This window comes from Danio rerio, chromosome 20 (assembly GCF_049306965.1).
Source record: "Danio rerio strain Tuebingen ecotype United States chromosome 20, GRCz12tu, whole genome shotgun sequence".
NCBI lineage: Eukaryota > Metazoa > Chordata > Actinopteri > Cypriniformes > Danionidae > Danio > Danio rerio.
Window position 1 is genome coordinate 21,464,569 of NC_133195.1, and position 27,961 is coordinate 21,492,529.

The 27,961-nt window shown below is 35.7% G+C and overlaps 1 protein-coding gene across 1 annotated transcript in view; it reads left to right on the forward strand.

Annotated features, from left to right (window-relative positions):
• The first annotated feature begins 127 nt into the window (after positions 1-127).
• pinx1 (PIN2 (TERF1) interacting telomerase inhibitor 1) overlaps positions 128-27,961 on the forward strand; it is a 51,818-nt gene continuing 23,984 nt past the window's right edge. Inside the window, 6 exon segments of the mRNA NM_001013265.2 lie at positions 128-163; positions 543-652; positions 1,439-1,531; positions 1,615-1,696; positions 1,965-2,048; positions 11,922-12,007. Coding sequence (NP_001013283.2) covers positions 145-163; positions 543-652; positions 1,439-1,531; positions 1,615-1,696; positions 1,965-2,048; positions 11,922-12,007 — 474 coding nt within the window. The 5' untranslated portion in view covers positions 128-144.

The window sequence follows — 27,961 nt, forward strand, 5'->3', positions numbered from 1 at the left end:
TATAAACTCATGTTTGTTTGTTTTAATATAAGTGCACAAATTATCGCGTTTGAAATGGCATACATGAAGTGCATGTTCATTTCAAGCAGGCACAAATGGGACAACCTGCCTGTTTCCCCATGTGTTCAAGGACCCTTCTCAAAGATGTCCATGCTTGCCGAACGTGAGTTTATCACTTGGAGTATATTTCTGTACAGTTATAATGTTAGAAGAAGTTAGTTTTCATTTTTGTAACGTTAAAGACAGAATGTTTGTTTGATGCGGATGAATATCGCATTTTTCAAGTTTTTCCTTGCATTCTCCATGTTTTAGCAACTTGGTTAGCATGTATGCTAGCAGTCTAGCCACCGTGGGTCTTTAATATCAGAGGGAGTTGTTAAATACCTTTCTTTATATTATTCCTCAAAGTAAAAACCTTCCGTGACATTACTAATATGTTTTGGTGCAAACATAACATAAGCAGTCACGTTAGTTTAGTGTGTAACGTTACAGTATATGCACCGTGTTTAACACATCTGTCATTATTTTTGACATTAAATCAGCTCGTCGTAAACAGAAGTGGTCTGTGGACCCCAGAAACAGCGCATGGAGCAACGACGAGTCCAAGTTTGGACAGAAGATGCTGGAACGCATGGGCTGGTCCAAAGGAAAGGTAATGGGCTGAAAAATGATGTTATATAATCAAGTCTTAAGTCCAATATCGTGTAAGAAGTGTTACATCAAGACTATTTAAATAATGGAGAAAGTTGTCAGCCAGATGACAGATGTGTCACTCGCCATGACAGCTGTCAAATTGACTCTTAGGCGGTTAAATTTGTTGATATTTGACATGGCGCTTCATATGTTATTATGCATTGTACATTTAAGATTATGTATTGTTGAGTACTGGTTTAGATTCTGTCTTCTGATGTAAAAAAAAATATACATAAAATAAAAAGCTAATTTCTGAGAATTTCATGTTGATGAGAATTTGGTAATTTAACAATACCTCAAAGGCAGATTTAAACAACATGTTAGAAAATTTGTAATAAAAAAATGCACTGTAGCACTGACAGGAAACAAGACAGTTCCGGTTAATGTGGTTTAAGAAATTAAATATGTAATATGATTTTTTTAATACTGTAATATAAATTTAATAACAATTGCAAGTGTTATTTGATGCAGTATAAAAAGTCATATGTTTTGTTTCGTTCAATTTCATTCATGCAGATTTATTTTGTTCTAGAATTTAGTTTCTTTATATTTGACTTTTCAAAATGTAATGAAATTAAAGCCAGTTTGTTCTGTTTTGTAGTCAGTTTTATAGTCATTAAACTGTACTTTTTTGTAACTGTACTGTTTTGCGTGTACTTTTTTGATGTTTTGCTTGTGTGAACGGTAATTATAATAGTTTTAGCACGTGTTTCTGTCGTTTCCCTGATTTATTTTTTTTTGGTAGGGTCTTGGCAAGACTGAACAAGGGTCTACAGAACACATTAAGGTTAAAGTCAAGAACAACAGCCTGGGTCTGGGGACTGCAGTAAACCACGAGGTGAGGAACCAATTATATTCAGCTTAAGTGTTTGTCTTTATTTTTCACATTTATTCAGTCTTGTTGCTTTTTTGTGTCATTAGGATAACTGGATAGCCCACCAGGATGATTTTAATCAACTCCTTGCTGACCTTAACAACTGCCATGGACAGAACAACACGGAGAGTAAGCTGAATTTATAAATGAAAGAAAATGCATCGTTTGAGTTAATTTATTTTTTGTTTTGGTCTCTGAAAATTATTTAATTCTTCTGAATGTTCACTAGGTGGTGCTATTGTGATGTTGAACTGACATGAGCTATGTTCAGTTGTCATTGCCAAGTTCTGTGCCTCTTGATAATTTAGTTGTACAAACATCTTATTTTAAAAGGTTATAAAATGTGTCTTTTTTGTGTGTGTGTTTTTTTTGTAATTAGTTTTTCTTATAATTTCAGACCCTACGCAGGACAAGGGTTTCAGTTTGGAAGAGAAATCCAAGACATCCAAGAAGAGGGTCCATTATATGAAATTCACTAAAGGTGAGCCATTTGGTGTCTCCTAGCAACATTAGGCAACAGAAGTATATTTTAGTTTGTCTCCTTGGCGAACATTTTTGATGCAATCCCGACTCCTAAAATAACTTCACAGTTTTTCATGTTTTAAAATGAACATTGCTTTTCCAGGTACAGGGCAGTATAAGTCTAGGTAGTATATGGGGCTGGCCGGAAATGCAATATGCACATCAATATAGTAGTATCACGATAACAATGATTAATATTTTTACAGTACTGTGATGGTTGGGTTTAGGCTTATGGTTGGGGTAGATGTTAAAAAATACAATTTATTGGGTAATTTAATAAATAACATGAATACTACTCTGTACAACTACTGTTTTTACATTACTGTGAAGGTTGGGTTTAGGGTCGGGGCAGGGCAGGGGTACATGTTAATAAAATACAATCAATGGGAAATTTAATAAAGAATATAAAAATGATTGTGATTAATCAGCTATACCAGTGGCTCTCAAACTTTTTTCATCAAGTACCACCTCAGAAAAAAATTGTCTCTCCAAGTACCACCAAAATGAGCAGTATTGAAATACAGTAGTGTAGTAGGCCCAGTAAAGCAGCTACAACTCTGCACAGTTAAAAAAAACGTGGCAGATTACCTCAGAGATATAGGCTTTGTCATATATGGCATATTATATACATCGTTTTTGATCAATTTTTAAATGTGTGTTGCATATACATGACATTTAATTTCTCCGCGCACCACTAGAAGGAAGCCTGCGTACCACTATTGGTACACGTACCACAGTTTGAGAACCACTGAGCTATACTAATAGAGAAGACTCCAGATCTGTTTATACATTACTGTGATGGTCGGGGTAGGGCCAGACGTTAATAAAACACAATTAGGGGGAAATTTAATAAATAATATAAACTATTTTCGGGGCGATGCAGTGGCGCAGTGGGTAGCACGTTCGCTTCACAGCAAGAAGTTCGCTGGGCCGCTGGTTCGATCCTCGGCTCAGTTGGCTTTTTGCATGTTCTCTCTGCGTTCGTGTGGGTTTCCTCCGGGTGCTCCGGTTTCCCCCACAGTCCAAAGACATGTGGTACAGGTGAATTGGGTAGGCTAAATTGTCCGTAGTGTGTGTGTGTGTGTGTGTGTGTGTGTCTGTGTGTGTTAGTGTTTCCCAGAGATGGGTTGCGGCTGGAAGGACATCTGCTGCGTAAAAACTTGCTTGATAAGTTGGCGGTTCATTCCGCTGTGGCGACCCCAGATTAATAAAGGGACTAAGCCGACAAGAGAATGAATGAATACACTATTTTCATTAATTTCCAGCTGCAACCATATCTGATCTAGCAACAACCCAGGTAAACACTTTTTACATTTATTTAGGCTTGCATATATTCAGGTATTTCAATAATATAATTATAATTTAATAATAAATGGAGAAAAAACTGCTGCTGAAAGTTAATTAACTTTTTTCATTTTTTTGTTAGTTTTGTGTTAGTGATTTAAATAATCTTAAAGCTTGATATGACTCACTTGATATGCATTGCTGTTGTATAAATAGTTTTCGTAATCAACAGTTTTATTTTCGTTGACTGACCTTTTCACAAAGAGCTCATTCCAATTGCTTTATACCTAGTCAGGTTTTTCTATTTAAGTCCGCTGGAGAACGGTTCTTTTTCTTTTCTAAAATAACCGAATGACGTGTTAATTTGAAAAACATTCATGCAGCCAAGCCATTTTTTTCTGTTTTATTTTTTACAAATTTCCTTTATAAATAAAGCCCCCCTCATCCATCACTTCCTGTGTTCAGTAGCTGAACTTTGTATGCTTTGGCTGCTGAAGTAAAAGCTCACGGGTCACTGCTGCAGTACATCAAACTGTGCGGTCAACTTAACCAGAAAGCTGTGCCGCCCTGAGAACAACCAGTCAAGAAGCTCATCATGTAGACAAACAAGTAACCTGAGTTTGATCAGGCTCTTAAATGTTTTGTCACGTACATTTGACCTCTGCGCAATGGCTCACATCCTTCCCAGCATGGAAAGCATGTTGGTGGTCTCTATGAGTGGGAAATTCATTTGGCCTTATGATGGTTTGACACTTTAAAGGCTGGTATTTTTAGGCATTGTCTCATTTTCCATGATGGATGTTTATTAAAAAAAATGCCAGGAATGTTGGGAAAAACTCGCCGTCTCTTATCACCTGAGAGGACACCGTAGCAAACCGCTCCTAAGCTTGACTTCCTGTTTCCTGCGAGGAGCACAGGCCAGTGCACTTACTTCTCAAAATGGCCTCAATCAGCACCTGATGAGTCCCACAGATAACAGCGCATGCCAAACAATGTTGTTGTTGTCGTTGTCTCTGTGTTTTTAAAGCCTTTGTTTAACGACAAGAAGGAAGAGCGTATTCTCAGTGGATCTTGTGTCTCAGGAGACAGGCTGGACATCTCACACGCTCGATCTCATCATGACCCCCTTGTTGTAATTGGGACGCCTCATTAACCTGGTGTCCGTGACCTCAGCTCAACTCTGATTGGTTATGTGCTGCCCTCTGCCTCCAGGAGGCACAGTTTGTGTCTTCCTGGGGTGAAAAAGCATCACTCAAACTCATTAGTATCAAGGGTTTTTCCTATTCTAGGTATGATTGACATTCTATTGTTTAAAAAAACAAAACACTGGTGTAGTTGAACCAAAAAGGAAGAATCTGTTGTCGTGGTCTTTCCATCATGTAATTTCAAACCTGTATGACTTGGAAGACTTGGACGTTTTGTGAAGGGTTTGAGACTTTGCCTTGAAGTTTTCTGCTGTTAAGGTTGCAAAATAAAACAGTGGTTTTGGTTTTTGTAATTAAGCTTAGAAAAAAATGAGTTTGAGATTTACATTTGTTTGCCCATTTATCATTTCTTAGCAGCTTCCAAATATATAATGTATGTGTATATACAGTAGTCAATCTGAAGTCAATCAAAAATGTTTTTCAAAATTGCCCTTGAGATAAGACTGAGTGTTGTTCAATAGTTTTAGGGATTCTTTGATCCTCTTCATTAATTGACGTCTGTCTATCGATATGTCTGTGAATTTCAGTATCAGCGCATCCCATATAAATATATTAAATATATTAATACTGTTAGATCAATAGTGTGTACAAATCAAGGGGCAACATCCTGCTCTCCCTTGTGAAGTTTATACGAAAGTAACTGAAACTGCAATTCATCGAAATTCCGCTAGGCCTGGCTTCATTTCTATTGACCCCAATGTTAAAACGACCAGCTTTACAGCAGAAAAAAAGTGGTTTGCAGCCTGGTACAAAAACTATTTTGGTGTATATAGCTAAAATTACCCTTCATGACAACTGTTAGGGGGTGAATTTTTTTTTAACTCATTGGTTTAGCTTTTATTAAGTTATATTAAGTCTATATAATTAATGCATGGCCACTTGAGCGACAGCTAGGTCTTGCTGGTCGCCGTCACTTTCCCTCAGCTGATTACTTCTGATTAGCCGCTGAACACCGCATATACATCGTATTTTTGTTTTGTTTTATGTGGCTTTACACAGTCAATTGCCTTTTGGAATTATTTGCTACAATTATCAGATATTATAGCATGCTGTGTGCTCTTAGTTGCGTTCACAAACCATTCAAGTGGCCTCAATTTCTTGTTTAGTTATATACTTGTATATGTTAAATACTTGTATACCATATGTATTTGTTTTATTTAAGGTAATTTATCATTTATAAATTGCTTTTGATCTGTAATGCACCTCAGAATATGACGGATTGATTAGCTGTAGGCTTTAAAACATCTCTGAAATGTTGTCATAGAATGTTATGCCTGGATTTCATAAATAGCCTCGCTAACTTACTAACACAAACTATTTAAAAGTTTTTGGAAGGAATTTCCGTTCTCCTCCTGTAGAAAAACGGCAAAAGAACAATGTTTAGTGGCTCAAAGTATTACAACAGTGTTTTTAAGAGTCAAAGCATTTTATTGATATAGTACTCAACCAAGCACATGGTCAAAACACAAACGAGTTGCAGGTAATGAAGTAATAAGCGTTTCTCACAAAGAAAAGCCAGTCCAAGCAAAATGCTAGTAGGCATCTGTAGCTCCACTCACGCTCCGCCTTTGCCTTTTTTGGTAACCCCTGGTCTGCACAATGACGTGTGAACAAAATGGCAACAGTTGGCCATACCTACTTGTAGCTTAATTTGCGCTCTTCAGAAACCTATGGAAGACGTCATGGGTACTACATCTATATCTTTTACACTCTATGGTGCAAACAAGTGCTTGACACATGATGTGCGCTAGATTTATGCTCATATAAGTACACCATAGGCATCATTAATTTTTAGTGTCTTGAATTTGTTTTTGTTTTTTCACAAACTCGCTTGCGTCTGAGCTCCAGGCAGTCAGCGGGTGCTTTGAGCACAGCTTCCCAGGCGAGAGCTGTGCATGTCGGATGGTTCATCTAGAGTCTAGTTATGAATCTCATCTCACTCTTATTTGTTAAACGTTATATTCAGGTGATGAAGAACATGTACGTTGTGATATTCAAATTTTTTGAAAGCTAAAGTGGCAGTGTGCAGATTTTTAATGATCTTTAGCTACTGTGTTTTTGATCGAGCAGTTGCCTTTGAGATTCTTAGATGTGCGCACATTTCTGTTTCTTGTTAGGTTGTTAATACCAAAATGAAAATCGACAGTTCCTTATGTCATATTTTGATTTTATTGTTAACATAGTGAAACAACTTAGCCAGTATGATGCAAATGACGTTATAAAGTAAACAGTTTTTAACCGACATGTCCTCGGGAGTTTGTTTTCCATATCAAACTTGCAAAGTCTGAACTTGCAAGGAAAAGATGCAAGACTAAACTTTGTGTAGGCTACTTAATCTTGAGGAAAAAGCCCCAATCAGAGAGGTGACTGTCTGCAGCCACGCCTCCGTTTTCTGATGTCTCCGTTATCCACACTTAGATGGAGCAGCTTTGTTTTAAAATGGAAACGGCCTCTTAAGCATTTTCAAAATGCTCAGTTTTCGACGCTCAGAAACTCTGGGGTACTCCAAACTCTCAGAAACTCCATAGCAAAACTTATGCATTTTAAAACGAAAATGTATTGGTGTGAAAGGAGCCTTAGTTGTGTTTGATAAGGTTTCGAGCTGAACTCTGCAGAAAGGTTGATCTCCAGGAACAGCATTGAGCACTCCTGATTTAGGGTGTGTTTACACTTGTAGTTTAGTTCGTTTGGTCTGGACCAAAAACAGCTTCAGGATTTCCTCTGTCACATACAAATGAAGATCTGCTGCAAAGAAACATATTACCAGCCACCATATTTAGCTATAAATGACAATATTGTGACTCTGAGAGAACAGGTATGCTTTGGTATTGTCCTTGTATAGTCGCCCATTGTAACATTGTGCCCTTTTTTGATTTAAAGGTGACCTCACATGACTTTCCAATGGTCTTTTTTAAATTTATTTATTTTTTATAAAGATGTCGGTGTTCACACTTACTCGAACTCTACCAGTTCATTTGATTTAAACCAGATCGGCCAAGTGTGAACTAATTCTGCTGAAATCCTCATTGATTATAATCTATATTACAATAAATAAAGACTCTGTTCTCTCAGTAATTTGATCCGTAGCAGTCTGTTTGAGGTTTCTACTGCTTTGAAAGTGGAACTTACATGTCTAACCGTCTTTGAAACGGCAACCGTGACACTGGTTGTTAATGGATTTGTAGTTTGTTGTCATGTCAGTTGGCTTGCTGTATCATTGAGCTTGGGTTCGGCAAGATCCCCTGTGGAGGCTTTTGTTGATTGGATCACCTTTTGCTGATATTGGTTGCTTTGTAACCCATAGCAGGCCTCACCCTTTGTACGTTTCCTAAATACGCCCCACTAAAGCCGTTGCCAGGTTAAGGCCTTTAATGGATTTAGCAGAGATAAACTAGTTATATCTAATGTTTCAATGTATGCTGCTCTTCGCAAATGTAAATACGGTAGACTAAGATTATTCAACTTAAGCCATAAAAAAATGTAGGCTTGGATGTTAAAATTGCGGATTGATTTGCTTGCCAAGTTCAAAAATACGATTAAAAAGGAATTAAGTAAAATTATTTAAATTCACAATGTATCTTTTTCTATTTTATTCCTTTGATGCAATGCTGGATTTGTAACAGCATTACTCCAGTCTTGATGGTCCACATGATCCTTCAGAAAGCGTTCTAATATCATAATTGGCTATTTAGTAAGCATATATATGATGTAAATGGTAAGAGTGAAAATGAAAAGAGTCGGGCTGCTAAAATGTTTGTGTAAACTTTAGGAAATTTGTAAAATTCAGAGTAAATTGGTGGTTTTACTGTCACTTAGTTAATGCCCCATGCTAAATGTAGTAAGTTATTTCCAGAATAAATAACATTTTTCATAAATAATTTCTCCAGGTCAGTGACTATTTTTCACAAACAACTGAACAAATAATTCAATATACACACTTTTTTGCTTTTATTTTATTACTTAAATAGCAATAATACAATTTTTTAAGGTCTAAAACTTTGACCATAATATTAGCAGCTTTAAGGAAGGATCATCTGCTTTTTTGCCTGAGTGTAGAGCAGCTGCATTTTTTTGTCTGTCTCATTTTTTAAGACGTTTTATTCTGATGCTTTTGGAAAAGAAGCAGACTGAGACCCGCTCTAGACAGGATGGAGGTAGCCGCGAGGTTACTTGTTTCAAAGATTGATGGCTTTCAGAACAGGAGAAAGGCACCAGCGTCTCCAGCGCCCATCTCAGACACAAGCAGCGTAAACCAGTAACCCAGATTTAATTGGCTGCCCATTTATCAACTGATCCAGTATTTCTTGATGCGAGTTGAACTGCAAGCACTTCATCATCTGAGTGGGTCAAGCTGTTATACAGATGAAACGAACAGTTTTGGACCCCTTCATTAATAATTGACCTGAATTCGCCTGAGAACCATATCAGTTTATTTCATTGCTATTTCCTGCTCAGGCAGTTAAAAGAACACCCCCTCTGTTCTTTTTTTGTCGCCTTCTCTTCATGTTCCAGAAAATCCTTTTTCCGTGTTGGTTTAATTGCAACCGAACTTAACCAGGTGTCTTATGAGGCAGTCAATTAGCATTTCGCTTGTCAGATTAGCAAGTCGATCTGAAAAAGCCCCTGTGATTGCTAATCTGGTTTGGCCAGAGTTCTCTCAGTCGTTGCCATCGCAGCAGTGACCTTGCTGCCAACCGGATTTCATAACCTCATGTGCACCGCCAGACTGTACTGACACTCCTTTATGACTTTCAGGCAATTTGAAGCGGTTTTAAAGATGTTTTTTTTTCTTTGCCTGTCAACACAATGGCAGTAAATGTTGCCTTTAACTGTACACTGAACATTTTCTACAGCTCTGTTAAGATGCCTAATTTGGTTACAGAAAATATATACATCATTGTTGGACTTTTTTCAACCAATGTTTTTTATCGGATGTTTCTACTTGGGCTAATTAAATTTTTCCCAGTACATTTTGTAGTAATTAAAAACTTGCTTTGTATCACAAGTTAGCTGGCTAACAATTAATCTATCTTCAGTTCACTGCTTGTGGTTTTGTTTGCACAACAACAATGTAAACAAAGGGCTGATATTATTATAATTATTATTTTTTATTTAATTAATTCATTTATTAAATCTTGCTACCTAAAATATTAGGTTTTATGGCGTCTTTTCAATTTGTTGCAATATTTGTCTCTAAAGACAAATTATCGGGAGATTTAGAGCAGTGTTTCTCAACCAAATTCCCTCAGGACCACTAGCTCTGCACATTTTCCAGTTCTCCCTAACCAAACATCTGATTCAGATGATCACCTCATGACTAAAAGACCTCTAATAGGTATGACAGATGAAGGAGACATCCAACACATGCAGTGTTGATGGTCCTCTGGGAACGTGGTTGAGAAACACTGATGTAGAGTTAAAAATTTTGTATGAATATTACATATTTTTGTGGACTATAATTGCTTTTTGCATTTGTTCACTAAATGTCTATTCAAATAAAACTGCTGCTTTTTGTTCTGTATTTTCACTATAAATCTGATGGTCCTTTAAGTCAGATGTATTAAGCAGCCCTTTTAGCATTTAGTTCACATTAAAATGAAACAAATTCTTGAAAATAAATACAAAGTAATTTCTTTTTGGCTATTTGAGCACATTTATGGAAATTATGCCACTCAGAGAGCATGTGTGTGAGAAAAAGCACACTTTTATAATGTGGAATCTCTTAGAGGTTTTGCAATTGATGCAGCACACAGCTTAATTCAAACATTCAGACTTTGGCTGAATGCATGTTGCGACCTTGTCACACGACACTGTTCACTTACTGGATGCGAAGTGCGATTAATTTCCATCTGATTGGAAATTTTTACATTTCAACATTTTTACGAAGCACGCTCTCTCTGCTGGTGGTAATTTGCTTACTTGGGTGATATACCGAGAGATGAGATGAATGGCATGAGGCTATTTGATTTGTTCAATAAAATAACTAAATATAGACCTGTTCTGTGTGCATGACAAAGTCTTTAAATTTTATTTTTTTAAAAACAATTAGTTTACTGTCCCAAAAAAGGCATTGTGCAAATGAACTGACAAACCATTAAAAAAAGTTTCCAGTTTAACATTTTGGAGTTAAGATCCATGATTTAAGCAATCCAGTTATTCTGTTTAACACGCTGATTTAGTGGTTCATTACAACGTGTGAGTTCTGCAGTATTCTGGTTCTTCAGTTTAGCTCGCTAATATAGCGTTTTATTATGAACCAGACTGATATGGCTCTTAAGTCTGACTCACAGATCATAGATTAAACTGATCTGCTTCTTGGGATTCACTTGCTTCCTAAAATTAAATGTCTGGTACATGTAATGCATGCGTTATAAAAACCGGCAGTCATATATACATATACATAATATAAATGTGGTTGTATGGTACATTTGCATCATTTCATAATATAGTCCATATCTAAGAACCAAATCAGTGCACGATTCAGAATGTCCATATTTGATTGGGTTAACCCTTACGTTTTTCTTTGCCACTTTTAGTTACACCCTAAACTAACCCTTTGTCAGTTGATAGATTTTTTTTTTCCAAAAGTAAAAAGGTCATTTTTGGGCTCCACTTGATGTCTTGTGTGATCAGTGGAAAGCTTGTTCGCTCTGGCCTTTTGTTTAGACTGCTTACAGGATACCTTAGTTACTTGAAGGCAAGGTCTCCCCTTTGAAAGGCAAGCTGAAAAAGACCCTAGAGCAATAAATAAGCGAGTGTTATCAGGAGCTGCTTGGAGGAAGAGGATGCAGCTGTACGCACAGGACTCGCGGCTGAGACGGGCGCCCAGGCTCTCCTGGAGCCTTTGAGCTGCTGGAAAACGGGAGGTGTGAGGTGGGGCCGGTCCTGCACCGTTTGTTTTTCCTCAGCCGTTTCATCCCCTGCGACCACATAACGTGCCCTCTTTTACCTCTAAACCTTTCCTCTCGGCAGGAGTTCAAAACCGTCCTGTGACCCTTATCCATTTAAATCAATAGTTTACACAGTCGAACACCACTGGAAAAATCTCCATTTGTCAACAGGTTGCGACCGGAAAGGTTTCCTTTTCATCTCTCCAGACGTTTATGAAGTGCATAATAAACACTGTTCTGTTTTTAAATCGCGGAGGAATGATCGATAAAACCTTTTAAATGTGTATTTGGTGGTGGGTGTCAGTTTGGCAGGAGTGTGTGCAGGTTGAAAACACCCCCCACTTGCTCCCCTCATGTTGAAGCAAAACTCAAATGTTTACACAAATGCTCTATTGTGTGGAGTAATGTCAAAGATCTATAAAAAGTCTTCAAGATTTTAACCTTTTCTCACAGGAAAGGACCTGTCCAGTCGCAGCGAGACAGACCTGGCTTGTATTTTTGGAAAACGAGCGAAGCAAGAAACCAAAGACCAAGATGAGGTAAGCAGTGTAACTTGGCGACAAGTGCATTTACTGTATAAACATTTATTTATTGATTTAAGGACTGGGCGACGCAGCAAACAATTATATATATATAATATATAATGTTTCATATCATTTAGTATCAATGATTATTGAATATCTTTTGAATATTAGGATTTTTGTATTTATTCAACCACTTTATTTTAATTTACCACCATTACTGAGGCAAATGGTTTTAATATTCAACAAACAAACAAATATTTCTTATTTCTTATGATAAACAAATGTGTTAAAGAGACTCTTAAACTTGATAGGTAAATGTTCCAAAGTGTGCAATCAATGCTAAAGTGTAAACACTGAACAATCAAAGCAAACTTTAAGGTAGATCAAGATCTGTAAAATGTCAATAATAATGAAACAGTAAACCTCAAACTCTGTAAACAAAACACCTCATGATAATTAAAATCTGAGCTTTCAAGGAACCAACTATTATTATTACAAGTACATATTGCAGCATTACAAATTGTGAAGGTGTTTGACAAAATTACCCTTTACGCTAAAGAAATCTTTCAGATGTGGTGCTAGTGGCTGGGATGCAGAAGAAAAGAAACCAAAAAGCCGCTCTGATGACATCCTTTTTTTATTTACAGTCATGTTTGAGAAAAGTAAAAAAGCACTGCATTGTTTGGGTACGCTGTGTCTGAGGCAATTTAGTCTATCATTGTTACTGAAATGTGTACATTCCATACAAATTGTGAAGCAGATTGGTTAGTTCCACTTCTATGATTTGCGGCACCCATGCGGCAATCTGGAAAGTTGAGATGTTTTGTACTAGGTGCGCCTGGAAAAATGCGTGCACGCCGCTGCACCGCATGTGCGCGTCTCCCTATTTACGTGTGCAATTTAAGCTCCTTGATTAAACTCAACTCTAAGCTTTATTGGCCTTTCTTTTAAGGCGTGCGCTCAACAGACACATTTTATTAAACTATAGCGCTTCATACCAAACTTTTTTTAAAAAATCATTTTTGACAATGGTGTCCGACAATAATAACGATACCGTTTTATCGGCCCAGCCGTAAGTTTAAGTACAATCACCAGTAGTCATACCATTATGTTTATTGCACCAATTGCACCAGTTCTCTCCTTTTTTGTTATGGTATAGTAATATTAACTGTTATGGGGTGAATTTTCATAGGCAAAATCCAGTCTTTTAGATAGTAGAGAAAAGATTTTTGCCTGCAGGTTTTGCAGGGTTTTTTTTTCACTGATTTGCAGTTGACCGACTTGGTTAGCTTTAAGTGATATTTATGTGTTCTTCTCTTCATGCAGCACACTACTGACAGTATTTAATAAAGCATTTTAATAGTGTTACTGCTTCCCACAGGTTTGAAATATACTAGCTTTGGTAACAGGTTTGAAACACACCTTTTAACCACAGCACATAAATAGTTAACTATATGCTAATAAAGCAGCATTTTAAACTTTGTTTTCAAAGGGTTAAAGCTTAAGAAAATATATAAATCCACTATTTCTCTTATATGCTATTCAGGGGCCATGTGCACCCACTGACAGGTAAAATATGCTTCTTTCTATCTCATTCAAGTTCAGGTTGCTTTATCGGCGTGACATTTTGTACAATATTGCCAAAGCATTTTAGATGACAATATATTCACCATCAAATAATAACATTTACAGCAAATGAAATATAAATGACGGAAAAAGCAATAAAACACAATGTCTCTAAAAATTCAAATTACAAGAATTAAATGTGTAGATTATTTAAATAAGGCAAATGAGTTGATTACCCATTGCTAATGGTGTACAAATATTTTGCAGCCCATTTTGTTGTCGTTTTGTCCTCTCAGAGTATTTACTAAAGTTTTTCTGAGTTGTTTAGATTAAAGAACTAATTATTTAATGTCTCTTTCACCCTAGCAGATGTGCGCATAAAATTAGCAACAGTTTAGAAAACAAAACCAAAACCAAATCCCTGACATTTTAGCAGATTTAGAAAAGCCATCTGGACACAAAAAGGTGCGGTTCTCTGTGGGTCTGCAGAGCACGTGAGACTGTCTTGTGGGAGTGTTGACCGGTCTTGCACCCACAGAACGAGCAGAACGAAATGTGTAAATGAGAGAATTTTCCACTACTTAATCGCTCGCGGATGTTTGGTTATATTAGACGGATACAAAAATATGATAATGAGGATGATAATAATATTAAAAAAAAGTGTCCCTAAATATATTTGGGCAGCAGTTAATACATCTGGGCGGCCCACCCAAGTAAAGTCCATGTGTGAGAAACACTGAGTGTTGTAAGTTTAATGTGCTAATTATTAGGGATGTAACGATTTATCGTTGTACGATTTATTGCGATGCAAAAATGTCACAATATGCATCGTGGCGTTATGACGATTTGATTACGATATGATGTCCGTTTTCTCTTATTAGTTGAGCTGTTTGCACGTGAGCTACGTTCCACCTGCTGTCGCACGTGAGTTCAGATTGCAGCAGCAGTAATGTTAGCAGACCAAGATGAGTGGAGCTGAAATAGAGGATGGCCCATCCTCTCAAAATCAGACGTCTGGCAACATTTCGGTTGTACAGTCATTGCTTTAGACTCGTCCGCTTTGTCACGCATACTGGGTCAAACATCCTATGTTTTAAAGTCTTCACAGTGATTTACATACTTTGCACAGCGACAGGGATACCTCCTAATGGTGTTGAAAGAGTCACACACTGTATTTATAAGGTACAATTCACCCTAAAATATCATTCTGTCTTCATATAATGTTCTCGCCGCAAAATCACACATGACGTGAGCTGACTGTGAGCTGTTACTACAGAGGGCGGACTTTGATAGACGCGCGCGTATGGCAAGCCGTTTTAGCATCACTTTGTTCTGACTATCCATAAATATATATTTAGAGATATCTCTAATTATATTTTGACTAGTCATAATTATAATTCGACTAGTCAGAATGACAATTAGAGATATCTGCAATTACAATTGTACTAGTACGAAATCAGATTGGAGATATCTGCAAATATATTATGACTAGTCATATTCCTCCATTGACTTCCATTGAAAAATATTTGCAGATATCTCTAAATGAGTTTTGACTTGTCACAATTGTAATTAGAGATATCTCTAAATGAATTTAATTAAATATGAATTAAATACCTGGAAATGTGGATTTTTTTTTTTTGCACACACAAAAAACGCAAGTGGCCAAGCAAAGCCTTAAGCTCTTACTGTTAAATTCAATTGAATAGAAAGCTTATTTTTTTTGCACCTTTATTTAAATTGTTCCTTAATTTTGTCTCTGTCATTTCAATAATATTTTTTAAGAAGTTTTTAAATTGTTTTATTTTCCAGAGACAGGCCTGTTTAATTTATTTTCTTAAAGTAGGTTCAGTTTAACAAGTTGAAACAAAAGAAATACATTAAAAATAGTATACTTGGTAAAATTTGCATTTCAGTTTAATTTTCAATGTTTATTCCAAATATCGTGATACATATCGAATCGTGAACATTATATCGTGATACACATCGTATTGTGAGCTGAGTGTATCATTACACCCCTACTAATTATATTAATAAGTTATGGAAAACATTAACGCATTGGTTTTTGATGCATTAATCACACCCACCCCAGACTCATGTACAGTAGCTCGTCCTGCATATCATACTGATCACACCATGCAGTCTACAGAATGCAATTATATGGATCTAAAATGTACAATATTGGGGCAAAAAAGTCTTATTTGTATCATATGATATAGTTAAGTAAGCACAAGAGCAAAACACAGGATTTTATGGTTTGTTGAATTTAGCCAATTTAAATATGGTCTTTTAAACCACTCTGAAACAGTTGTCTATTGTTCTCAATGAGCACATTGTATTCAGAATGAGTGTTTATGTAATTTCTTTTTATGGTCAAATTCATTTTAGTCGTCCATGGTGATCAAAGTTCTCATATTATTCATTCATTCATCTTCCTTTAGCTTAGTCCTTGATTTATCAGGGGGCGCCACCGCAGAAAGAATTGCCAGTTCTCATATTATCTAAGTATTAAATTACATTCAAATATTTTAAGTATTTTAATTACAAACACATCGGCCTACTGTTTTTAATTATATATGTGTAATAAAAGGGCAGCACGGTGGTCCAGTTGGAGTTTGCATGTTCTCCCCGTGTTGGTATGGGTTCCCTTCAGGTGCTTCGGTTTCCCCCACACTCCAAAGACATGCACTATAAGTGAACTGAATAAACTAAATTGGCCGTAGTATATGAGTGTGTGTGTTTCTCAGTACTGGGTTGCGACTAGAAGGGCATTCGCTGTGTAAAATATATGCTGAAATAGTTGGTGGTTCATTCCACTGTGGTGACCTCTGATAAATCAGAGACAAAGTCGAAGGAAAATAAATAAATGAATGAATGACTACTATATTATTTATTTATTCATTTGTGAAAAGTTGCCTAGAATGGGAGGATAATATATATTGAGATGTGACGGAGCTATTGCAGCAGGTTGCATGTCACCTTACTGTCCAGCCCACTTGTAAGCACCACTGACCTCTGCTTTCATTTGATCGCTCGCAGCGAGTTACAGGCCGATAATGAGCCGTGTGATAGCGTGCAGCCTGACTTTACACATGAGTCACTGTAGGCAGGGATCCCGCTTAAATCCCCTTAACGGATTTGCACCCGCTCTCTCCTCTTTCACCCCATCGTCCTGTCAGCTGCCTGTGTGGTCAAATCAGGTAGTGTATTTCTGATGCGGTGCTGGTGGGCACGATCAAACTGCCTTCCCCATCATCTCTCAGGTACATGATGGAAGTAAAAAAACAGAATTTCTGATGATCCCTTCAAACCTTCCAAACTTGTAGAAGTTGGTTGGAAGGGATTATTTACTGGAGTTTTTGGCTTATGTGGCTGTAATAGTTCAGTTTAAAGGGGTGCTACCAGCTCTTTTTGTTTGTCCACCTTGAATTTGGCATTGTAATTTTATTTTAAAATAAGCGGACCAAGCATTTGTTCATTTTATTGTGATGTAAATCTACAGTGTTTTTGTGGTTTAGTTCTTGGTAATCTTCCACAAGGAAATACGAGGGCTTGCAGAAGAATAGTTTTAGGTGAGCTTAGGTTTTAAGCTTTGGCTCGTAAACGAAATGTCGCTTCAGAGCTGCTTTGCTGTTGTCATGACATGCAGCACGTGGCTTGTTTTCTGGCTGCTGTGCAGAGACAGTGTTGTGCTGTATGTTGATTCCTATTCATTGTTATAAAGGCTGGATATTTTGGTGTTTGCGTGTATCTACCACCGTGTACAGTATGTGCATAAATAAGGAAAACAAACACAGTTATTTAAATCTTCTTGTATTGTCAGTGGAGAATTTTAAACTTTAATTGGGAGCACAATACATTATTTCAACATCCGTGTGATCTGAAATGGTCATGTCACAGGATTTGCCATGTATAGTTAAAATTAAATTAACTAAGCACTAGTTTACAACCCTAATCGTGCATTCACACTGGTGCTGACGAGCATTAGAATTAGTTGTGGCCACCCTGCGAATGACTGTGCTTTCACAGCACCACCAGCGAGAGCGCAGTCTTAACATGTTTACAGGTTTTCTAAGAAAATAAGCCAATTAAAAGCTGTTTGTGTTTTAAGGTTTTTGAGTTCTTGTTTAAGTGCTAATCTAATTTCAGCGTGCTGTTTTATAGAAGTTTGCTAGCCCTGGGGCCTGTTTCAGAAAGCAGGTTAAGTGAAAACTCAGAGTAGTTTAACCCTGAAATGAGAGAAACTCTGGGTTTTCCGTTTCAAAATGGCAGGTTTGTTAAACTCGAGAAAGCAGGGTAAGTCAAGCCTGTTTCTAAAAGAGAGTTAACTTTAACTCAGAGTCAGTTACCGTGGTAACTTACTCTGTGAATCTAACCTGGTCCGGAGCAGGTTTTATTCTCTAAACTCTGAGTTTCTGTCGGTCTCCTCCCCTTTTTTAAAGATGAAGCGGCATTTCTCGCATTAGCCTTACATTTCCACACACCTATTTTAGAGCTCATTTTGGAGATGTGCATAAAAATTTGATAAGATGCACATAAACTACGAAGTGCACTTAAATTACAGTATGTACATTAAAAAATGGTTTGTTAGAGATGATGATAAAAATGTGTGTGAAAAAACAAACCAGCAGACTGAGCACACTGCAGAACATCTTAAATGGTGTTTTAGTCAATCTAAAATGCCTTTACTGTTTCATTATTAGTGTATATTATTAATTACCTCCGAGCATCTGGAGCGTGTCAAGATCTCCGCGTCTGGCTTCAAACGCCCCCACGTGTTCATTGTGTCAATTGTCTTCTGAGGCTCAGGTACATTAATTAAATAAAAAATCATTGATGCAGCTTCTTCTGCCGCAGTAAATTCTGTTTTTACTGTTGATATTTGGCGCAAGTTAATCAGGAAGTGACGATTGTGTTCTCTTCGACTCTTTGGATAAAAACGCTGCTTTATTTTTAGGCATTATTCCAGTTTTGCACAAATTTATGTAATAGCCTATATTTTGATGGAAACACAGCTATTGCCTACATTTTTGTCACACACAGAACAAAGTCACGTACGAGGCTTGTCCTTTTTTTTCATAAATAATTAGCTTAACCTTTGACATGCACTGTTACTAGATTAATGGGATTATTATTCTGTCTAAATTATTTTATTACTGCTTACCTTCTTAATGTTATATCAACCTCTATCACTTGATAAATAAAAAGGCAGACACAGAACAAGTGCGCTGTTAAATCTATTAAAACTGATAAAAGTGTATAAAAGTTTAGAAAAAAGTATAAATGTCACACATTACATTACTTATTTTATTATACTTAAAATGTTTAAATACTTAAAATTAAAAATTATGCATTAAATTGAGCAGCTGTTTTCCCTCGCTGTTTCTGTTTCACTGATGGTTGCTTTATTTTAAATATTTACACTCATATTTGCTATAACTTTGCATGAGAACATCAAGTTCAGCTTGAAAAAGAAATGCTGATCTCTTTTTTTTAAGATGTTGCCGTAGTCACTCGTAATGTCTGCACTCCATTGATAATGCCTTTTTATAGTCACGGTGCGCGCGCTTAACTCTGAGTTGGTCTACTCAAAGTTGATTGAACCAACTCAGATCAGCTGTTCTGAAACCGAAAACTCAGAGTTTTTAATCTCTCGGTAAATCAACTCAGAGTTCAAGTTTAAACTCCGAGTTGTTTGAACCTCCTTACTGAAACAGGCCCCTGGTCTTCAATACAAACTGGGAAATCAGCATAGCAATAACCAGCCCCTGCTTTCAATTTGCTTGTGAACTAATGTGGTCGGAATCAAAGTTTAATGGACTGCATTCATATAGGTTGCATCATAGCTCATTAACAAAACGTTGACCTGATTTTAACTCTCCTCGATGACCCACACTATCCAAAACATGCCGCACCACTTTCGTTGGAGCTCCCTGCTGGCTCACATTGAAAGTGAATGGCATCCAGCTACTTTGACTGCTCTTGTGGCGGCTCTCCTTAGTAATGTCTCGTTTACACTGGGCGGTATTGTTCAGTTCAGTTAAGTTGGTTAGATAAGGGTCACCCTAACCAGACTTGCGTTTCCACTGCCAACCGTAACCTTTTGGTAAATATGGTGTATGCCAGAGCACTGAATGATGTCATTCTCGTATAAAGAATAAATAAGGTTTTGTGAACTTAAGATCATTATTCAAATATAGACATGCAGGAAGCACAAGCAAATAGAGACACCACTTGCAATTTCAACATTTTAAGATGCCCTGGTAAACAGCAATAGAGAACATATAGCAGATTTTATTCTTGCTTATTAGTGTATGGCTGTTTGTCACAAGACGACAAATATGCGCCGTCACTGTTTCATTAGGAATTCATATCTCTGTTGTGTATTTAAAAGTTTGTGCTTCCTGACTTGTTGCACGCGCTGTTTGAAAATTCTCTATATGGCAATAGTCCACATCCCCTCCCTGCCTTGTGGTACCTTCGCAGAAACACTATTGGTGCGTTCGACTTCATGCAGTGCTGCGCTGACTGATTAAAATCTGTCTTAAAGCAGTGCATGCCGGTTAGAAATTTTGTCCGGCTTGATGCTGCACCGACGCAACGTGTCACATGTGGCATTAAAGGAGCTGCAATGACGACACTGATGTTACACAATTGGCTGAGTTCACCACATGACAGCAACCACATGTGTTTCAGGTTTATTATTGGACAAATTCCGTCTCACAAATTTCAAAACAAACAAATAACTTTTTTTTTATACCCTCTCTAACTTGTACACATATTGTTTATTAAAAGTCTACAGATATTTTACTGCAGTATCATCTTTTGTTGAATTATTTGTTCATAATGTCTAGATTGTTTGCATAGGTTTATTCTGCCTATTTTATACAGACTACTGTATTCAACTCTATATTGTATAAACAATGTAAATGATATAATTTAGTAAATGGCCTAAATATTAACTCCATAAGTAACACAGACTTGTAATAAAATAATTATCATTGATCCTGACACCCCTATAAAGGTTTAACAAATGAAGTAAAAAAAAAATATTAATGAGAAAAATAGATGATAGAAGTGTAGCTCATTTATTTCAGTCCTTTTGTTTAATCTTTTTGGATTAAAGTGCTTTTTTAAAAATGCTTTCATTCTCCAAAATAATCATTGTTTAAGACGTCATCACAACAACAGTTTTGGGGTTTACACTTATAGGTTAAAGTTTTATATCTGTAAAGTAAATAAATGTAAACCTCTTTTTAGCATATTCTAACAAAAATTGGAACAGTATCGACATACCATTCAACATCTGAAGACTGATGCTTCAACTACTAGATTTTGTGCTTATTGTTTTATGTTTAATTGGCCAATTCGTGGATATTTATTTTCTTTTTTGTGCCCTCTCATTTTCCCCTGATTTTTTTCATGCTTTTGTTTTATAAGCTACTTAAATTTAATTTATAATTCCCTTGTTTAAAAATGAACAATAGTTTGTAGAGACTGTATTCTGTTTTATTTGTACAGTAAATCTTTTGTTATTCCAGTAAATAAATTAATGATCACTCCATGTGATTGGTTATCATGAATGCAGCAACTTTGAGCCCCGAAGTGTCCAGCTTAACTGCTCCGTTTTCAACTCCGCCTGCGCTCATATAATTTCATCGGTTGCCGGCTGCAGCCGTGCTTCATGTCGAACAGCCGTTTTAAGTCACTTTCCAAAAACTTTTCATTTAATGTTGCACTCTGGTGGAATGATCTTCCCATTCCCACACAGACTGCTGATTCACTGACATCATTCAAACAACAACTAAAAGCCCATCTGTTTCACGATCACCTGAACTCCTGTGAGCAAACCCAAGACCCCTCTTCCCTCCCCCACCTCACCACACTCCAACCCCAAAATAATTTTAATTTCAAAGTGTGCTCATACAGGTGAGTGAACTTGACAAACCACCTGCAGAAAGCACACTATTTTATCTCTCTAACACTTTAACAGAGGCTGTTTCTCAATTCCAAGGACGCTGAGAACAACTTGCGTTCTTGTGAAGACCGGTCTTGCCAAGTTACCTTAGAAGAATAAACTTGGAAGACCACGTGAACAGAGAACATGTACTGTGAGAAATAAAATGCCGTGTTCTTCCCTGGTTCCTCCAGATGGTCCTTTACATGTTTTAAATGGAAAAGTATTTAAACATTACAGCACTCACACAATTAATTGTTTTAACCTTTTTCACAATATATACTATGCATAAAGACCTTACAAATGTACGTTGCTCAATACAAATCAAACTAATTTTTATTATGAATTTAAGCAAATTAGCATCCTTAATTTGTTTATGCCTTCATAATGATTTTCATGGTGATATTTACATTCACAGTCTCATTTAGGGAAACTCTTGAGACAAATAAGTTCTATCTCTTAACTTTAATAATAAATCCATATTAAATGCTGGCTTCCCACCTCCTTTATTCGGCAGCAATGACTTCTGGGACTTCTCGAGCGAGTTTTGTGCGTGCTGCCTGTTTTTGTTGAACCGCTGAATGCCTTTTCAGTTGCAACTCTCTTTGGACAAAAGCCTCTGCTAAATGACTAATTGTAAATGTAAATACTGTGCAGCTGTGATTCTAGCTCCACCTTTTGGTATTGTTCTATTGTACTAGGGCTGTTTTTCAATATTCGTTTTTCAGCAATTTTGTGTCCTCGTGTTTTCTTGTAATATCATCAACCACCAAAGTTTAGTTCCAAAACTTAAAACCGCAAGAATAGAGGATGCGTGAAAGTTACGGGATGTGTTCTTGATATTGAGGATGCACCTATGCAGACTTGAGCACCAAACTCGCTCTAGAAGTCATTGCGACTGAAGCACAGCATTTTATATGGATTTACTTTTAAAGTCCAGAGATATAACTTGTTTCAGGAGTTTCCCTAAATGTGTCTGGCAAAGTAAACATAACCATTAAAATCTTAATAAAGGCATTAAGGCTAGTTATTGCTGAAATTCGTATTAAAATCTGTTTTATTTATATTGTGCAACATTTGTAAGTTTATGCATAGTATTTATTTTGAAAAAGGGGAAAAACAATAAATGGTTGTATGAATGCTGTAATGTTTAAATAATTGTGTGAAGGTCATGTGACTATCAGGAAGAACACAGCATCTCATTTCTCACAGGCCACATTCTCTGTTCTCGCGGTCTCCAAAATTCGTTTTTCCGAGGTGGCATGGCAAGACCGGTCTTCACAATAATACAAGTCCATTCTCTGCATTCTTGCAATTAAGAAACAGCCAAAGTGAACTCCTTTGAAAATGGTGTCAAAGTATTAATACAGTATGCTTTTTTGTGACCTTTGACAGTGGAGGTAAATGTATATCATACTGTACTGAACTGTATGGCTCAGTGGAAATTTGCCATAATGTAAAAAATGTAAAAAGATTTTAAACCAAGGTGTTATACATTTTAGCAAAGATGTTTTTTTTATTATTCATACATTGACGACTATCAGTTATGTTATATTTGATTGAGTTTCAGTACATCTGTACTGTTCTTTTCTATTCTGCAGAAAACCCTAAAGCACAGCTTATTTCATTTTTTTATATTTGTTGTTATATATTAATTTATTTTATGAACATGTTACTCCTCTACAACAAAATCTTAAACTATGTAAAATTATGAATTCCTTCCAAATAGATTTAAAAAATCATCTTGTGAAATTATATTCGTATTGATATGTATATCACAGAAAATTTAAATACTGCAGTGCTAATTTAAATATACCTTTGCGATGACATGCCGATTATGATTATCCAGAATCTGTCCATGCTATTGACTTGGGCATTTTGATAAACATTTAAATATCACCTTTAGGCTCAGTAGCCTAAATAAAGACATTTTAATTAAAATGCTTTTAATTTTCCTTGCGAAAACATCCCATGTCCTTCACATAAGTATCAGTCTACAGGCTTTCATAAACAGCCTAGTGGGTCAAGGAAGGTCTTGCTTTTTAGGTTTCACTACTGTTCACACATTGGCAATAAAAAGCCAAATAGAACATAAAAATTCTCAAATGTAACTCTTTAAAAGTAGAAAGTTGCCAAAAACAAAATAGGGTAAGACTAAATAATAGTTGTTTATTTTCTGTCTGATGACAGACCTGAAATAGAGGAAGAGCTTGTTGCCTTGAAGGAAGTGTTATCTAAATAAATAGTTTTTTTAACAAATTATTTGGGCAACTACCTGTTTGAGTTTGTGTTTAGTTTTAGTGATCTAGTTGCTAAGTGGCAGTGGGTATAGAATTACCCAACAGTGAGCTCATTTGATATTGCGAGTGCTTATGCAAGAGATTAAATTTGAAAACTATATGAAATTTTATAGATTAATTAGGAGTCTGAAATGAACTAAATCAAATTATTTAATGTTTTGTGGTTTGTGGCATAAGAATACATGACACTTCAATTAAAATGTTTATAATTTTTTAGGCTTATATTTTATGAAGTGACTTATCCTCACTGAGAAAAATTTTGTAATATTATGGCTTAAAATAAAATAAGTTTTATTGTTTAATGTTTTAATACAACATTATTAGTTCGACAGATGAATTTTCAGCATTATTTCAGTCTTTGTGTCACATGATCATTTAGAAATCTAATGCATTAATTAGTGTGTAGAAAGCATTTGTTAATGTAATGTGTAATGTCAGTTTTGACAATGATTTTAAAATATTTGGAAACTGAAGAACAGTTTCTATTTTTATATAAAAACAGCAATGTTTTCCATCTTAGAGCTTTGACAGTTAATAATTTACAATCCCTTTTTTTTTCAGATATTTTTTGTCATCCAAGTTTAATTTCCTTGACCCTTTTATTTGTCACCTCAGTGTTTGTGTCATAGTACTTTCTGACCTGCAGCACATACACAATCTGTACTTGAAGACCCAGACTAAACGCCTTTTTTTACTGAGAAAGCAGCACAATAGCATCGGCTCATGCTTCGCTTGAATTTGGAAGTGCCGGCAGTGCGCTAGTTTTTAATTTTTTTTTTCTTTCGCTAATCGTTTTGTTGCAGTTTGTTATTGTCCTACTCTGTAGGGACTTCATCGACCGGATTGAAAACCAATCTGAACAGGCTCACAATGGCATCCCAGGAGGCCGTGTGGCGAAGGGCTGGTGGCGAGCCCTGTAAACGCGGGGCAGTTAGGCCTGCATAGGAAGCCAACGAGGGGGCGTTGTTTATGTGAGCATTGTGTGGCGATACGGCCGCTGGAAGATTTTTGCCTCTGCTCATAGAAGCATCCTGTGTTCACAATAGGACAACGTGATGCCCTGCATACGCATGATTGTAAACTCATTAGTCGTAGCGGGGAGAAGGTGCCCTCACTAATGTTGGTACCCTTGGTTAATATGAGGAAAGGAGGCTGTGGTAAAAATATTTTGGTTTAAAATTTTGCTCAAAATATTAACAAAGAAATGCTCTAATTGAGAACCAATGTAAACATTTTGTTAAATATTTGTTTCAAAATTATTGCCACCCCTATTAATTCATATGAGATGAGTATGTACAGTTGAAGTAAGAAAAATTAACCCCCCCCCTGCATTATTTATTTATTTATTTATTTTTGTTTTGTTATTTATTTTATTACTTTATTATTATTATTTTATTACTTTTTTTGCGAAATTATAATTTTTACAACAATTCTAAACATAATAGATTTATTAACTAAGTTATTTTATTTTTGCCATGAGGACAGTGGCATAATATTTTAATAGATATATTTTAAGATATTATTATTTAGCTTAAAGTGCAGTTTAAAGGCTTAACTATGTTAATTAGTTTAATTAGGCAAATTATTGTATGTCTATAATAATATTGACTGTAAAAAAATGTAAACAACTTTTATTTCAGCTGAAATAAAACAAGACTTTGTCCAGAAAAAAAAAGAAAAGAAAAATTCTTTGCTCTGGTAAATATAATTTGGGAAATATTTAAAAACAAAACAATTCACAGAAGGGCTAACAACTAATTGTGTATGTATGTATGTATGTATGTATGTATGTATGTATGTATGTATGTATGTATGTATGCATGTATGTATGTATGTATGTATGTGTGTATGTATGTGTGTACATATGTCTGTATAAATATATATATATATATATATATATATATATATATATATATATATATATATATAATTTTTTTTTTACATTTATTTGTGATTATTTTCTCAAGCTTTAACAAAACATTTTGTATAATCAAGGTTGTATATTTTTCCCCAATTTTTGAACATTGCCGCCGAAATGAATTAGCAAGCTAATAAAATTAAAATACAATTACAACAGAAATAGATAAAAATTTAGCAAAATAGAAATTATTGATAATAATAATAAGTATATTCTTATATATTTTTTTATTATTAATTTTTATATATTTATTTTTTTAAAACACCTGGGTAACTATGAAGAGGAAATTGTTAAATTTTGACCTCCTGTCTTCAGAATAAGAATCGGTTTTATTGCCAGGTGTGCTTTACACACACAAGGAATTTGTTTTTGGCTACAGAAGCTTCCAGTGTAAAAATGAGAAAATACGCCAAACATTAAACAGAGATGCAATAAGCTCTGGATGTTGAATTGTATGTATAGATTTGTGGTCACACTTTACAATAAGGTTCATTAGTTAATGTTAAGTAATGCATTTACTAACATGAACGAACAATGAACAATACATTTACTACAGTATTTATTCATGTTGATAAACGTTAATACAGTAGTTCATTGTTAGTTCATGTTAACTCATGGTGCATTAACTAATATTAACAAGCATGGACTTGAATGTTAATAATTCATTAGTAAATGTTGAATTATGATTAATAAATGCTGTACAAGTGTTGTTCATGAATAGTTCATGTTAGTAAATGCATTAACTAATGAACCTTATTGTAAAGTGTTACCAGATTTTGATCAATATACAAGTTATCAGGTGCTGTGTACAAATGCGTATGAGAAAGTATTGCATTGCATGTTGTTATAAGGTGTTATGTACACTGCGGTGTAAATAGAAGGTAAAGCACAGGCCAAACTCACTCAGTCATTCATCACAATGGAAAAGAGCAGAGCTGTGATTTGCCACAAAAATGCTTATGTCCAAAATAATTCAGAAAATCCACTTAACCGGAAGTCGGCCTAAAAGAGAACATGTCTCTCTTGCTTAAATGCTGTAAGTAGACAAAAAAAATCAAAAATCTGACATCAATGGTTTCGCTGTCAGAAAGTCTCCAAAACTACAGTCTAAACTCATCTACATCATTAATCGTCTGAATTGGTTTCAAGAAATTCGTGTACTTTAATCCGAAAACAAACTCGAGCAGTTGTTTTTTTATTTTTTTTTTGATGTTTTAAGCAAACGGTTAAACTTTTATTTATTCATTTATTTATTTTTTGCTCATGTTCACCAAGAGTACCAAAATCAATGTACTGTAGATTGTGCATGTCTGGTTGTTGTGCATTATTCAGTTAGTGCTCGTGCACCGTGCCGATCTCACTAGTGCTGTGTCTTGGCGGCTTCACTCCCACCTCCTGCACCAAGGGGTTTTCCTCCTTTCTCTCAGAGCTTCCTGCCGGAGCCTTATCTCTTGTCACAGTGCTCTCTGACATACACATGGGAGGCCCGTCCAAGTCGCCCCTGATCTCATTACCTTGATTTAAGAAGCTGTTACGGGGCTGCGTATGTATTTTGTTGGTTTAGTATTTTGTGTGTGTGTGTGTGTGTGTGTGTGTGTGTTCATTGTGGCCCTGATTTGAATTGCGTACCTTTATAACCCTAGTCTTGATGATAGTACAGTCACATCTTTAAGAAAGTTTGTCATGCATGGAAAGCGTCCAAATTGCTTTTCCAAAATTTTTTTTATTTTATTTTATTTTTTTTTCAAATTCAGTTGACGTCTCTTTCACTTGTATAAAAATGCACTGATTTTGATGGACACTGTAACAACCTTTTTGACCACAACATTGTTCATGGACATCCACCCTTTAGTGCGGCAGTAGTTTGTATGCCAAAACCCTTGCTAGGTATAGTTTGATCAACAATAGCATTAAATGACAATGAAAAAGTCACAGCAAGATCACAGCAAGGTATTTAAAACATTATAGGATATGATTTAATTGCTTTATTATGTATGGAAATTCACTTGTGTATTTCATTAATTAGCCCATATAATGTGAACTTTTATTATTATGCAAAATGTTTGTTATTACTGATATTTTACTTAAATATGCATAAATGATGTAAGTAAAATAAATACATTCTTAATAGAAAGTTACTTGAGATTTGAGTTCACTTGTTCACATTTTTAAAAGTCAGTTTATAATATATATATATATATATATATATATACATATACACACACACACAG